A 13,772-nucleotide genomic window follows, 5' to 3' on the forward strand; every position below is an offset into this window, starting at 1 on the left:
GTTCGATGACCCAGAGGGGGCTCGGAGAGCAGAAGAGCCCCGTGCGATGCCGCCTCTGAGGTGCGGGATCCCGCCTTCCGCCCTCACAGGCCATGGCGGCGCGGGCGGCGCGGGGCACGCCGGGAGGGGCGGGGCGGACCCGCACAGCCCGTGAGGTGGAGCAGCGGCCCCGGCCCGGCCCGACCCGGCGGCCCGAGGGAGCCTCGGCGCCGGCACCGCCGCCATGGTGAGCACGGGGCACGGGGCACGGGGCACGGCCGCCGCGCTGCGGCAGCGCTCGGGGGGGCTGTGGCGCCGATTAACGCGTCCTTCTCTTTGTGTTGTTTTCTCCGCTCTAGTTCTCGTTTAACATGTTCGACCACCCCATCCCCCGCGTGTTCCAGAACCGCTTCTCCACCCAGTACCGCTGCTTCTCGGTGTCCATGCTGGCCGGGCCTAATGACAGGTCAGATGTGGAGAAAGGCGGGAAGAGTATGTGCATGTTTTATTTTGACTAATAAACCTGTTGGAAGGGTGTTTGTGAATGTTGTCGAGTAACGCAGCTTTTGGCCGAGACTGCAGAGACGTTGAACGGCAAGAGACAGCTGAGCACCCTGGGTGGGGCCCTGAGGAAGGAGGAGGCGTCATCTTCCATTGCCTTACTCTGTAATTAAAAAACTTACCGAGTGAGTCTGGGTTTAGGAACGTTAAAGTAAGACAGTCTTATTTTTTGAAGTCTCTTGTTGTGATCTTGGATCTAATATAAGCCATGGAAGTTCTCCCTCCACCCCGTTTCTGTACCTCGCTTAAGTTGAACAAAGAATAATAAATTGGCTAACTGCATTTTCAAGCTGTCAGATCAATGCTGTGTTGTTTTGAGTTGGTGTCATTAAAGAGCGCCTGTGAGCCCAAACAAGTAAAATTAGCTTTAGAAAATATTTGTCTTAGCACTAGGTATTGTAAAACCTTGTGTCCTCTCCTTTTTCTTTTCTGATTAAATTCTGAATTACCATTAGCAAGTACATTTATCATGACTGTTTCTACTGAAATCTCTGTCTAAAAATGAATTTGCAGGAGATTTTAGAATCTCCTTTCTCTTTAGAGGAGACTAGAGAAAGGAATGGTAAAGTCGTATGTTATGTACTCTTGTACAGATGTGCTTTTTCTAATCTCCCATTTCTGTTCATCCCTGCAGTAATTATGCCACCGTCAGCTTTGGATCAACTCAGTAAGTGAATATTTTATTCTGGAACAGTAACATTCAAAATATGAGCAAACGTGTAGGCAAATGCCACAGTGTTTTAGCTATCTCTTGAAGTCTGACTTAAATAGAGAATAGACCAATTAGTTAAAAAATGTATTCTGAAGGTGTTTTTCCTGTCAGAATTAATGGGGCTTGTCTGTCTTCAAGTACAGACATCTGAAGTGCTGGGCTACCTGAGTTGTGAATCAATATTTATTAACTATTAATAGTGCACTCAGAATAATGGTTACAATTAATCTTGTAAATTCTTAATTTCAGCCAGGTTGTCCTGGATAATGTTATCTGCAGCAAAATTTATTTTAAATACAAAATAAGTGAGAATTAACCTTGAATTGGGGAAAAGATAACCAAATAAATAACATAAAGGGTCTTTTTTAGCCTTTTTAACTAAGGGGTTTTTTTTCCCCCTTGGAGTTTTAGTCTTAATAGAATTTCTTTGAGAAATTACTTTAGTCATTTAATTTTAAAATGGGCAGGACCTGTTAGAAGTCATTAGGTAGATGCTGAGCAATAATAGCACAAGGACATAACAGTAATAGATTCCTCTGTCATTCCTGTTGCCTGCTCATGTCTGAGCTTGGGGAAAGGCTGGGGGAGGATTTAAAGCTCCAGCTGTGATGCCACCACAGTATTTGGGTATCTGCTTTCTCTCCTGGATTTGTAGTTTGGAGCAGTTGGGATAATGGTGGGAGGGGAATCCTCTCCTGCAGTCTGGCCCGTTCTCTTGGTGATGTTTGAAAGCCTCAGCACTGTGTTGGTGGCTTTTGACGCAGAGCTTTGCTCCCCTCTCTCGCAGGCCGCCTGAACATCACCTACCCCATGCTGTTCAAGCTGACCAACAAGAACTCGGACCGCATGACGCACTGCGGCGTGCTCGAGTTCGTGGCCGACGAGGGCATTTGTTACCTGCCACACTGGGTGAGCTGCTCCTGCTGCCCTGACACAACCTCCGCAGCAGCATTCGCAACTTGCCAGTTTAGTAGAAAGAAGTGCAGTGCTTCCTGAATGTGTCATGTTCCAGCAGCCTTCAGTCCCAGCTCTGGTTTCCCTCCTCGAGGGGTTAACAAAGCAAAGCAGCCTGTGTTTAAGGTGCACCTGGCTGTTATTCCTGAAGTGAAACCGGGGTAAACAGGTGCATGTCAAGGAAGATGGTGGCCCCAGCAAAACTAGATATGCACAAAGAAAGAGATTTGAAAACATCAGACATACTGACAGTGGTTTGTATCTTTGTTTCCATTCTTGCAGATGATGCAGAACTTGCTGCTGGAAGAAGGAGGCCTGGTGCAAGTGGAGAGTGTTAATCTGCAGGTTGCTACTTACTCAAAATTTCAGCCACAGAGTCCAGATTTTCTTGACATCACCAATCCCAAAGCTGTGTATCCTTCCTATTCGATGATGGAAAAAGATTTTTCTCCCAAACTGGAACAATCAGGCAGAGCTAACTTTCCAGGTGGGGCTCATACTCTTCTGTTAGTAGGTGACTACTGCTACTCCTTCTGAAAACAAAAGGGATGGAGAGCTGTTGTACAGAGATGTGGCCAGCTGCTGGCACAAAGTGTGGCCTGGAGTGAAGCAGCAGGAATCTTGGCTTAAAAGTCCAATGAATTTTGAGTGTCCCTTTGAAGAACTTGTACACCCTAATGTTTACTAAAAGTCTACCTCGGGTGTGCTGATGATTTTTAAACCATGTTTGAGGATCAGAGGTCTATAATACAGTAACTTTAAAGCTTTGATGTTGCCTTGAATACAAGTCTTTCATCTTAACGTGCTCTGAAGATTAGAAAATGCATTGAGAAACTTTGCCTGTCTGACGACTGGGGATGTTATTGCCATCAACTACAATGAAAAGGTACAGTAGAGGGTTGAGGGTTGTGGACTAAGTTCAGCTGTTGGATGTTGGTGCTAAAACAGTCAACCCAGAGCTGTGCAGTGTTGTTGAGAAGTAATTTCAAATGGGAGATTTTGCAGTGGGTTTTCTGTTGGAGGGGAAAAGGGGCCATTTAAGCCTTTTCCTGAACTGCTGTTTAAACTTTCTTTTGACTCACAAGAAAATAAACCTTTGCACTGTTAAAGTTTTTACAAGCCAAGGGACAGAATTTATCCTAATTTGTTTTCAAAAGTGCAGATTAAAGTCCAGTGAGGGTGCAGCCAGGTACAGTAATAGGTAGGTTCTCTTGGTTCTGAGTTAAAAACCTTTGCTCTTAAGTTCTGTAGGGACCCTGCAGTATCCAGTCCTCAACTTAGAGCACTTACTGCAGTTTTCTTGAAGCTGTTTGAAGGGAAGGGCTTATATGTGCTTTCTTATACATAAAGTTGAGGTTTTTCCTGTGCAGTGCTAAAATAGCCATTCCTGTTTCAGATCTACGAGCTGCGGGTGATGGAGACCAAACCAGATAAGGCCGTGTCCATCATCGAGTGTGACATGAATGTGAGTGACAGCTGATGGGGAAGGTCTGCCCTGACTGTGTCCTCCTGGGGGGGGACAGTGCTGTACCTCCAGCACCTCTGTGCTGCAAAACAGGTACAAGCAGATGGGTGGGGACGGTGACTCATTTGAGAGGACTCCACGTGCCTTTGTAACCACATCCGTGGTCTAGAGTGGCACTTCATGTCCCATCAGGTGACTAGTGCCTCGAATTTAATGGTTAGCTTCAATGTGTTTTATCTGGGTTTTATTTAAGAGCCTTGTCTTGACTCGGACTCCAGTGATACTGTGGTGCTGCTTTACTGCTCTGTTTCAATTACGTGCTAAGGCTCATTCCTGGGAGGCTTAGTCTTTTTTTTAGTTTTGAGTTAAAACGTTCAACAAACAAACCTCAGCTCTTTCTAGATCAAATGTAGTCATGATAGTTTGTGGAGTTTGGAGGAATAGTAGTATAAAGCTTATGATTAAAAGAAAAATATTAACCGCATTTATTTTCATGCTTTTTGTGTAAATAGGTGGATTTTGATGCTCCTTTGGGGTACAAAGAACCAGAAAGAAGTGCACAACACGAAGAGAGCACAGTAGGTTACGCTTCTGTTCTTCCAAAATGTATTCCCTAGAAGTCAGCATTGCTTGTGGGGAAGCAGTGAGCCCCAACATAATTTTTTTTTCCTGAAACAAGTTCTTAAGGTTAAAATTGACTTACCAGGAGCTTTTGCATGTGTTACTTAGGAGATGGTTGTTTACCAACTGTTGGTTTTGGAAAGGGATTGTTCTGAAGTTTTGTTTGGTCAGAAGTATGTGAGACTGTTTCCACATGTTGTGTGTGTACAACATGAGCACAATGAACTCCGTTGTTTTCTCCCTCCCAGGATGTGGAAGCAGACCATAGTGGATATGTGAGTGACGTAGGATTTCGTGTAAGTCCCCTATTTCTGCTGGTTTCTGAATGTTGTAGAATGGCGAGGGAAAGTTGTTTCAAACAACTGCAGAATACTAATATCTGTCCTGAGAGGTGACTGTCATATAACTAGTGAGTATCTGCAAGTGTTTTATGGTGATTGCAACCAGGAACTGGATGACTTGCTGTCTGTAAAGGGCAGTCTGTAAATGGGAGACCGAAACATACCCCTGCACCCAGGGCCCATCAGCTTATGTGCACCAAAAAGAAACATGCTGAATCAAATAACTAAATAAAAATGACTGTGAGATTGTACAGAATATAGTGTCCCTGTGCACTGAACTTTCAAATACGAGAAGTTAAATGAAAACTCATTATGTATCCATAGGCATTCTCTGGTTCTGGGAACAGACTGGATGGCAAGAAGAAAGGTGTGGAGCCTAGTCCCTCACCAATTAAACCAGGAGACATCCGAAGGTATGTTTCATTCACTTGTCAGCAGGTGAAGAATCAGTGTTTGAGTAGAGTTTTAGGGTTTTTTTCACTAATTTCATCATAAACTTGCCTTTAGAAAATAAATGGTCTTATCCACAGGCCCCAAGGAAACATGGCCCTGGCCAGGCTTCCACAGCAACTCCAGTATTTGGTTATTTACCTCATGCAATGTATGAACCTTCAGAAAATAATTCAGTGGTTTAACTCTGGAATTATTTAGTAATGGAAATATGCAGTGAGTGTTGGTACAACACTGACAGACATGGAACAGGTCTCGCTGTGTTCAATTCCATGGTAGGTATAAAACTTTTCATAATATTTTTATGCTTCTTTTCCAGAGGAATTCCCAACTATGACTTCAAGATTGGTAGAATCACATTCATTAGAAACTCACGTCCACTGGTAAAGAAAGTCGAAGAGGTAAATAAAGTTGAGTGCTCCTAGTCTTGCACAGAATTAGAACATTAGAACTATGGCCCAAATTTGTGGTTCCTCTCCCCATAGTTGATTTTCGCTGTTAAAAGTGGTAGCAGTTAACTGGTGTGAGTTATGTGAAAGCAACCTCTGGTGTCCTTGTTACTGATGTAGAAAGGTGGGCCTGGTGTGTAATGAGCCAGTGCACCTTCCTTTCAGGTGGCTGCAAGGCCGCCGAAGTACTCCTACTTTGTTTTCAGGAAAGAAGTGTTAATGTCTAGATTAAGGATGGGAAATGTCTGCAGTCAGTGGCTGCTCTGATGGAATGTTCTTGCCAATGATCATTCAGCTTTCATCACACACAAGCACTGAGCAAAGAGGTAACAACCTTTTTTCCCTCTTTTCTTTCTCCAGGATGAATCTGGAAGCCGGTTTATTGCCTTTTCAGGAGAAGGCCAGTCCCTGCGCAAAAAGGGAAGGAAGCCCTAGGCTGTGGTACCTTCAGTTAGTTGGGAGGAAAATAAAGTAACAGTTGCAGCATATTGGATCTTAGTTATTGCAGTTGAGAGGAGAGATCGTTTTGCAACATAGGAACCCTCTTACTGGTTTTGGTTTCATGTTTAAAACCGGAGCTGTCAGACTGTCTTAATTTTCAGTTGAAAATTGAGTCCTGGGAATTTGGAAGAAGCTTTTTGTATGTGTTGTAAAGAGGTGAATGTAGATCTCTGATCAACCTGAGAAGTAAAACTAACAAGCTCTACTTTACTAAAGATCCAGTTCTTAGACTACATCCTCCTCTCCTATCCTGAGTGATGATGGTCTCATGTCACTCTTTGCTTGGTATTTTCCTCCCTCTGTATATCATTTTGCCACAATTTCAGGTAAGCTTTTTTGGTGTGGTGCAGGTGAAGGCTGACACTTTGGTGTTTAGGACTTTTGTGGAGGGAGTCTCCTTGAGCTTTAGCTTCAGGTGTTGGGTTCTCAACCATTTTAAGCAAACCCCCTGTAAGTGCTTTTTATATTTATAATTATTAACATGCCTTTTAATAGTTCAGATACTATAACGTAGCAATCTAATGGCAGGTGTAGGGAGAGGCAAGACCCAGCTGCGCTGCCCTGCTTTGGAACGGCCGTGTGGGTGTCACCCGAGGGTACGCGGGGGCAACCTCTGCGCTGTGCTGAAAGTAAAGGACCCTGGTAACCAGCCGCGTCCCTGTGTGGTGATTTCGGACAGACCCAAGCGGGGCCTCCTTCCCGCCGGTCCCGGCTCGCTCTGAGGGGCCGCTGCTCACGCGCCGCCCGCCGGGCAGCCATTGGCTCGCCGGCCTGGGGCCGCTTTGTGCCGCCCCTCGCCATTGGCCGCGCCCTCGTGTGTCGCCGTAAGCGCGGCGGCCATTGGCGGAGGCGCGGCATGGCGGACGCGGGCGGCTCGTGGCGGGTGAGGGGGCGCGGGGCCGGGTGAGGGGGGGCTCGGCTGGGCTCGGCTCCGCTCAGCCCGGCCCTGTGTCCGCCCGCAGCCGCCGCGGCCGTGCGAGGACTACTGGGGGGAGTGGAAGCACTGCCGCGGGCTGCGCCACGCCTTCCACCACTACTACGCGCACGGGGAGCTGCCGGCCTGCGGGCGCTGGCGGGAGGACTACGAGGCCTGCCGGGCCTGGGAGCGGCACCGCGCCGCCGCCGCGCAGGTACCGCCCGGGGCTGCTGCGGGGAGGGCTTGGGAAAGCGGGTGGGTAGGATTGTCTTGACATCCGCTTACGGATCCAGGGGGCATTTTCAGTGTTCTGCTGCAAAGCCCTTGGTTTCAGTTACTGTGACATTCCCTTCCTGATAGGAAAAGCTGCGACGCTACAGGCAAAACGTATACCTGCGGTGTCCAGAAATGCCTCTGGCTACAGCCCCACAGACGCTGGAGGACTCGGGCCCTGCAGCAAAGGCTACAGCGTAACTCGTCCCTGCAGCCAGGCAGGAAAGCCCTTGGCGGGGAGGGTTGCACAGAACTGGTAGTTCTCTTCGTAATGCAGGAGTCACAGGCAAAATATGACTTAGTTAAAAACCTGTATCCTGGCTTACTTAGCATTTGGCACTTCTGTTTAAGCATGATAAATTTCTTTTTCTTCTTTTATCTCAGATAGTCACAACAGGAAATGGGCTCTGTAGGACTGGAATATCCAACACTATCATGGTAATATTTTCCCTCTGTTTCAGGAAGCTTTGTGCAAGAGTGAAAGAGCTCGAGTGATGGAAAGCCAGAAGTATGCTCCGGTGTGGACACTCAGGAAGAGCCCCCCACCAGACTGGTATCTACCCCTTGACCAGGACAAACCAAATTAGGAAGATTGTTTGCTGTGTTTGGTCAGTAACTTAATACACAATTCAGAACTGTGCTGCCTTTTTTTTCTTCCATGTCATCTTGAAGTTATACAACTGTAGCTCTGCCCTGCAATACTTGAGCACTCTTTCAAAAGTACTGAGAGTTTATTTAAACGTTGAGTATTTTTTAAAGGGAGCGTTGAGGTGCTTAATTTGTCTCCGGTCTTGTATTGCTATCTTACACTTTAGGATTTTGTCTCAGCAACTCAGCAGGCAACTCCCAAATTAATGCACACATGATCCAGCTCCTCTTGCTAGATCAGGGCCTCTTCCCCTACCAGCTGGTGGTGTGCACTTTTGGAACAAGGTACCAACCCCAGGCCTGCAAATGGGAAAAAAAACAAGCTGGGAATCCTCCCTCCAGTTCAGGACAATCCCAACCACTGGCATTTAAAAGGCATTTCCCAGAACAGGATTGTTGTGGGTTAAGAGCTTCTCACCTGATGGGGAGGTGCTGCAGATCCTGAAACTGCCCCTTTGTGGAGCTACTCTTGAATGATGGTGTGTGTTGTGGTAGTATTCAAAACTACTATAAAAATAAAGGTTTAAATAAATGTAGAGAGAGATCTGGTTTGGTTTAGGGCAAACCCATGGAAACTTGGTTACACGAGTTATGTGGCAATATAATAAAATAAAAAAACTGGCTTTGTCGCTGGGGAAGGTTGTGTAGCTTGGCTGGGTGTCTTACTACCTGGATAATTCCTAAAACATCCAAACACACAGATACTTCACTAATGTTTTATTTACAGTCACACCTGCAGCGTTGTAACCTGCAGGAAAAATTGTGTTCTTTCTCCCTTCAGTCCTTCCTTCCTTCCTTCAGTTGCTGAGCAGCTCCCGGCGGGTGCCCCACGCCCTCCTCCCTCACTGTGTGTACACCTTGGTGATATCAACGCACTTTCCCTCGGGGGGGTCATAGCCAGGAAGGGGGGGGGTGTAGGTGGGTCCGTCCCTCTGGAAGGGGAACAGCCCCTCATCCCGTCGGATGGCTGCCTGGTACAGCTCCTCGGATTCCAGGCGCAGTTCCTTTAGTGCCTCTTGCTGAGATTCCACAAGGCGCTGAATTCCTTTCTTTTCTGCCTCATCTTGCTTCTGCTTAAACAAACACCACTTCTTCAGAAGTAAAACTCTTCTTTCAGTCTCTTCAGGAGACAGAGGGGGAAGGCTTCGCACCCTGGCAAGAGTGGGGTAACATTGTGAGAGACAAACCGCCTGACTTCAAAGACCAAATCAAAAAAATCAAACCACTAAAACAACAACAACAACAGAACCACCAAACCCAGAGAATACATTTAGTTTACTAATAATTTAGTCTGTCTGCAAGGACACCCCAGTCATTCTAACAGGAAATTCATGTTACTGTTTTTTCATTACTTTTAGCAAGAACAAATAAAATTTCCTTTTCATGTTTTTGTCCTTATGGAAGTGGATAAGGTTTTATACCAAGGCTGGCTGCAGTTGTGCAGAGAAAGAAATTCACTGCAAATGCAGGCACGTGGTAAAACCAGAGCCACTGACCTGTTGCTGTCTGAGTACTTGAGTGGGGTTATAAAATCTTCAATGGGAATCAGTTCTGGGGCAGCTTTTTCCAACTTCTTAAGCTTCTTTTTCATACGATCCTTCTGTGCTTGCTCTCTCTTCACATCCACTTTCTTCTTCTTCTTTGGTTGTGCTCTACAAGGGAAATAGTAAATAAAAAAAGTATTTTGTCCTTTGATTCAACACCAGCAACTTTCATTTTAGTTTTCCAAGGACTGTTCCTTCCCATTGCTTAATTTAGTCCCTAATAGAAGTTCCAGCCATGAACTTTATTCAAGTAGTGGAATTTCCACTTAAACATGCACAGGTAAAGGTTAATTTGGACTTGAGAAGATTTGTGTTCCCCGTGCTTGAGAACACTGCTCTGTAACTCCAAGGCAGCTGCACTCACCTCACGGGGAGGGATGTCCTGAGGGTCAGCACGGAGCTCTGCCAGTGACTCCCTCGGAGCGGGCCCCTCTGGGGCAGCCACGAGCTGCAGGAGGAACAGGAACATAAAGCGTGAGGAGAAACCGACTCTGGTGGCACAAGAGCTACTTGTTAGTCAGGAGTGAGTGATGAGTTTTGAACCATCTCAACTCAGGGCAGGATCCAGCGTTTGCCCAGAGATGACCTCGAACTCTCCAGCGAGGTCACTGAACCCAAACCCAGGCTGGTCGGTGTTGTGCGCCCACAGGATACCGAGGAGCAAAACACAGACTTTTTTTTAGGTAGGTTACAGTAACTTTAAGCTCTGACAACGGCTCGTTTAAGGTGTTGGTCTGGGAGAGACAAAAGCACCGCCGTTCGGATTAGGAGACATGTTACTCAGATCTCGGCAGTGTTATGGGAGGGCGAACCAGGTGCCCACGCACCGGCTCCTCCTGGTGCGGGAGTCCGGGGCAGGCCCGGCCCGCCGAGGGACTCCGGGCAGGGAGCAGCCCCGAGGCGCGGCCGGAGCGGGCTCGGCAGGCACGGGGCACTGCCTGGGCTCCCTCCCCGCGGCCCCGGGGGCGGTGCCGGGCCCCCCCGGGGCGGTGCCGGGTCCCCCCGCCCGTACCTGGCCTGGGCCCCACGCAGCCTTCTCGCCGCCGCCGCCACCGCCCACATGGCCCCGCGGTGCTCCCGCGGCCCCTCCGCCCGCGCCCCGGTCCCGCGCCCGCCGTTCCGGCGCACGAAGGTTCCGCGCGCCGCCCCGCCCCGCCGTTGCCGCCCGGCAGGGGGCGGGCTGTGCGAGGCGCGCGGAACGCCGCGCTCGGGGGCGCTGTTTCCCGCCGGGCCGCTGAGGCGGGGGCCGGTTCCGGCCGTGCCGGATCGCCGGCGGGCCCGGCCGGAGCGGGCTGTGCGCGCCCTCCGCCCGCCGGCCGCGAGCGCCGCGGGCCGCGCCGCCAGCCCGGGCCGCCAGCCCGGGGGCCCGAGGGCGGGGGCCGGCGGGGGCCCCCGGCGGGAACAATGAAGCTGCTGAAGCCGACCTGGGTCAACCACAATGGTGAGGCCGGGCAGGTGCGGCGGGGAGCGGGGCCGCGGCGCTCGCGGGGTCCCGGGCCGGGCCTCGGGCCGCCCCCTGGCCGGGCCCGGAGCCCCGGCGGGCCCGGAGCGGCCGCAACAAGTGCCGGTGTGTCCTGGAGCGGGCCGGGGCTCTGAGGCGGGGCGGAGGGGCCGTGCCGGGGCAGCCCCCGGGCCCGTCCCGCCGCGCACGGCGTGTGCGCGGGGCGCAGCCCGGCCAGCGGCGCCCGGGCCGGGCGGGGACGGCTGCGGGGCTCGGGGGGAGCGGGAGCCGCTCCCGCCGCCCGGGCAGCTCCGCACCTGAGACAGCGCAGAAGGGGTTCGAGTGCAGGGCGGTCGGCGCTGTCGGTGCCCGCGGGGTGAGCGGTGCCGGAGCACAGCGCTGACCGCGCTGCTCTCGCTGCGGAAGGTTCACTGTCGGAGTCCCCGCATGCACTGAGCTGTCAGTCTCCGTGGGCGAAAAGGTTTCTCCCAGCAGTACTTTCAAAACAACTCCCTGGATTTCTATACTCTCCTGTCTGCCAGTCCTCTGGGGGTTTTGTAGAGATCTGTGAGCTTTCAGAGTGAAGAGTTGGTATTGACAGAAGGCTCTGTGCTTCCCTGGTGTGGCAAACACGGGGTAGCATCAGTGTTGTGTACTTACACTGCTTAGGATGAGTTTCCAGGTTAATACCTGTGCTGCTCCTGGTGAGGCAGTGAGAAGAAATCTAACGTGAAGAGCTCACTTGAGTTTGTGCAAGTTTTGTCCTCAGAGCCTGGATAGAGCCTCATTTCCCCTGCAAACTGTGTACCCTGTTAATGTCTAAATGTCATTAGATGGACTCACGTAGTTGATTGGGATCTAGAATAAGACTAAGGTGGAGACCAGCTTATTCAAGCTGGAAAAGCATGCTTTGAGTTAAAAACCATGGACACAACTTTACAGCTGCCTTTCTGCACGTGGTGCTGTGTTTGTGTCCGTGCTCAGGTTTTGTAACAGTCACTCAAGCTTTGGGTTGCTGTTCACCTGCATCTTTACTTGGCCTGCTCTCCAGGGACTGTGTAGGCAGCAGATGGACCCAACCTTGTAACCAAAGGTTGTAGTGAAGTGAAAAATTGTGGAAATACTTTATTTGAGTTGTTTTTTACGTTTCTGCTTGGTTAATCTAAACAAATGTAGCATTTACATCTTAATCTCTGGCAGCCCGTGGGCAGAATGTCCTGTACCTCTGTTTATCTTCAGTGGGAGCGCACTTAGGAGCAGCTGAATAAAAACTTTCGGCCTAAATCTAATCTAAGAGATCAGATCTGTGACTTCTTTCCTTATTTCTTTAAAGGGTGCACCTTTTGATATGGGCATGTCTTTGAAATCTGTAGCAATTTAGAACACATGCAGCCATTGCAGAAAACAGGCTTCAGCCAAGTGATTTGCAGCAGGGGCTCCTTTGGAGAGCTCTGGGATCCTCTGTCTGGTGGATAATGCACCACGCAGGGCCTCGATAGTCCCACATTTTATTCCCATTTCTGCTGCTGACCTGCTGGGATGAGTTTGGCCGAGTCACTTTGTCATAGTTTCACCTCCTGCAGAAGAGACATTCGGCAGCAGCTCCATCTGTAAAGTGCTGTCAGTGGAACCTCTCCAGAGCAGGGTCAGGAGAGTTTTCACTGTGTGTGCTGGAGACTGATCATTTCTGTTCCCTCGATCCCTGCACAGACACACAGGGCTGTTCACTGCTGTTGGAGCAAGGCTGACTCTTCCACACTCCAGACCCAGCTGCCATCATTCCAGCCTTGCCCTCTCCTCACCCAGCTTTGGGATTTTTCCTTTCCTGACTGGACTAGAATGAGTGTGATGATGCTCATGGGCACACACTCCACAGGCACTGGAAGGCAGTGTTGGAGCTGGGACGTTCAGCACACCTGGGAATTGTGGGCCATGTATTTATGGTAAAAACACATTTGGGCTCTGCAGGTTTTTGTCTTAGAGTTCTTAATGCCATTTATCTGAATACTTATTGGAAATATTTCTTCTTCAGATGCATCTTCTGTAAGCTTGTCACACCCTTAGTGTGGGTTTATTAGACATTGCATGAAATTCTCGTTATTGTTGTGTTCTCTTCCATATTTCTTTGGCTTAGAGCAAGGTAGAATATTCAAAGTGCAATCTAATATGGGGGCAGGAACAGATGACTGTAAGATACAGCTGGTGTGATTTGCTTCCCTCTCCTAGTGTTCCATTCAGTACCTCTCTGAAGAGGAATCCTGTTGTCTGGACATATTCAGCACAGGGGGTTTTGAGAGCCCAGGTGCCTAAAGATGGCTCATGCAGGCAAACACTGCTCCCTGAGGGAAAGGAGGTCCCTTGCCATTCCAAGAAACCCTTGCAAGCCCTAAGGTGTTGTTCATGTATAACAACTTGTAGAAACTGGAGCCTGCTCTTGTTTAAATATAGGCACAGAGTTTATCTCTCCAAGCTGTAATGGTGGAATGTAAATATTTGAATTGATTTGTGAGTCACATTGGATGTTGCATTAGATGGGCTGAAAGCAAATTGAATAGAAACTCATTAATTTTGTGGTAGAAGTTCATTACAATTGTGCTTATATTTCATTGATTACAAACAAAAATGATGCAATATTCAAAATGGCTTTTATTCTTCTGCTGGTGTATTTTTTAAAAAGATAGGACCTTTTCCTTGGATTTTAGTTATCTTACTTGGAACTTTTTGTTCCAAGCTTGTTTCATTATTGGTATTTCTTTAAGTATGTAATGTATATTTGGTGTCTTTAAACAAATAAGCCCACGGGACATCTGCTCTATCATAAGGTGTTCTGGTTTTAATGAACCTGGTTTGCTTCCTCATGCAATGTGCTGCTGGGAGCTTCAATAATTTAAGCTTATTTTCTTTTAGATATTATTGC

General features: G+C 48.8%; 4 protein-coding genes across 7 annotated transcripts in view; 3 read left to right on the plus strand and 1 right to left on the minus strand.

Annotated features, from left to right (window-relative positions):
* The first annotated feature begins 77 nt into the window (after positions 1-77).
* On the plus strand, positions 78-6,682 carry UFD1 (ubiquitin recognition factor in ER associated degradation 1). 4 transcript variants are annotated; one of them, XM_051767972.1, is made up of 12 exons: positions 78-226; positions 339-445; positions 1,175-1,207; positions 2,040-2,161; positions 2,489-2,619; positions 3,020-3,092; positions 3,603-3,671; positions 4,184-4,249; positions 4,541-4,588; positions 4,958-5,046; positions 5,403-5,484; positions 5,893-6,682. In XM_051767972.1, the coding sequence occupies exons 1-12, from the start codon at positions 93-95 to the stop codon at positions 5,965-5,967; spliced, it is 1,029 nt and encodes a 342-aa protein (XP_051623932.1). In that variant the 5' UTR covers positions 78-92; the 3' UTR covers positions 5,968-6,682. The 4 variants fall into 4 exon arrangements, with proteins under 4 accessions (XP_051623932.1, XP_051623933.1, XP_051623934.1 ...); XM_051767973.1 differs by having other exon boundaries at positions 95-226; positions 339-471; XM_051767974.1 differs by lacking the exons at positions 78-226; positions 339-445 and adding an exon at positions 500-691.
* Positions 6,683-6,818: 136 nt separating this feature from the next.
* On the plus strand, positions 6,819-7,862 carry CUNH22orf39 (chromosome unknown C22orf39 homolog). Its single transcript, XM_051767980.1, has 3 exons — positions 6,819-6,916; positions 6,996-7,163; positions 7,684-7,862. The coding sequence occupies exons 1-3, from the start codon at positions 6,890-6,892 to the stop codon at positions 7,807-7,809; spliced, it is 321 nt and encodes a 106-aa protein (XP_051623940.1). The 5' UTR covers positions 6,819-6,889; the 3' UTR covers positions 7,810-7,862.
* Positions 7,863-8,572: 710 nt separating this feature from the next.
* Positions 8,573-10,509, minus strand: MRPL40 (mitochondrial ribosomal protein L40). Its single transcript, XM_051767977.1, has 4 exons — positions 10,427-10,509; positions 9,779-9,862; positions 9,367-9,522; positions 8,573-9,022 (listed from the first exon to the last, which is right to left on the minus strand). The coding sequence occupies exons 1-4, from the start codon at positions 10,474-10,476 to the stop codon at positions 8,713-8,715; spliced, it is 600 nt and encodes a 199-aa protein (XP_051623937.1). The 5' UTR covers positions 10,477-10,509; the 3' UTR covers positions 8,573-8,712.
* A 239-nt stretch (positions 10,510-10,748) lies between these two features.
* The window catches only part of LOC127460903 (protein HIRA), a 32,709-nt gene continuing 29,685 nt past the window's right edge, over positions 10,749-13,772 (plus strand). Inside the window, exon 1 of the mRNA XM_051767964.1 lies at positions 10,749-10,855. Coding sequence (XP_051623924.1) covers positions 10,819-10,855 — 37 coding nt within the window. The 5' untranslated portion in view covers positions 10,749-10,818. The remainder of the gene's footprint in view (positions 10,856-13,772) is intronic.

Source organism: Manacus candei, unplaced genomic scaffold (genome assembly GCF_025592945.1).
Source record: "Manacus candei isolate 608988 ecotype Guabito, Panama unplaced genomic scaffold, ASM2559294v1 h1tg000090l, whole genome shotgun sequence".
Lineage (NCBI taxonomy): Eukaryota > Metazoa > Chordata > Aves > Passeriformes > Pipridae > Manacus > Manacus candei.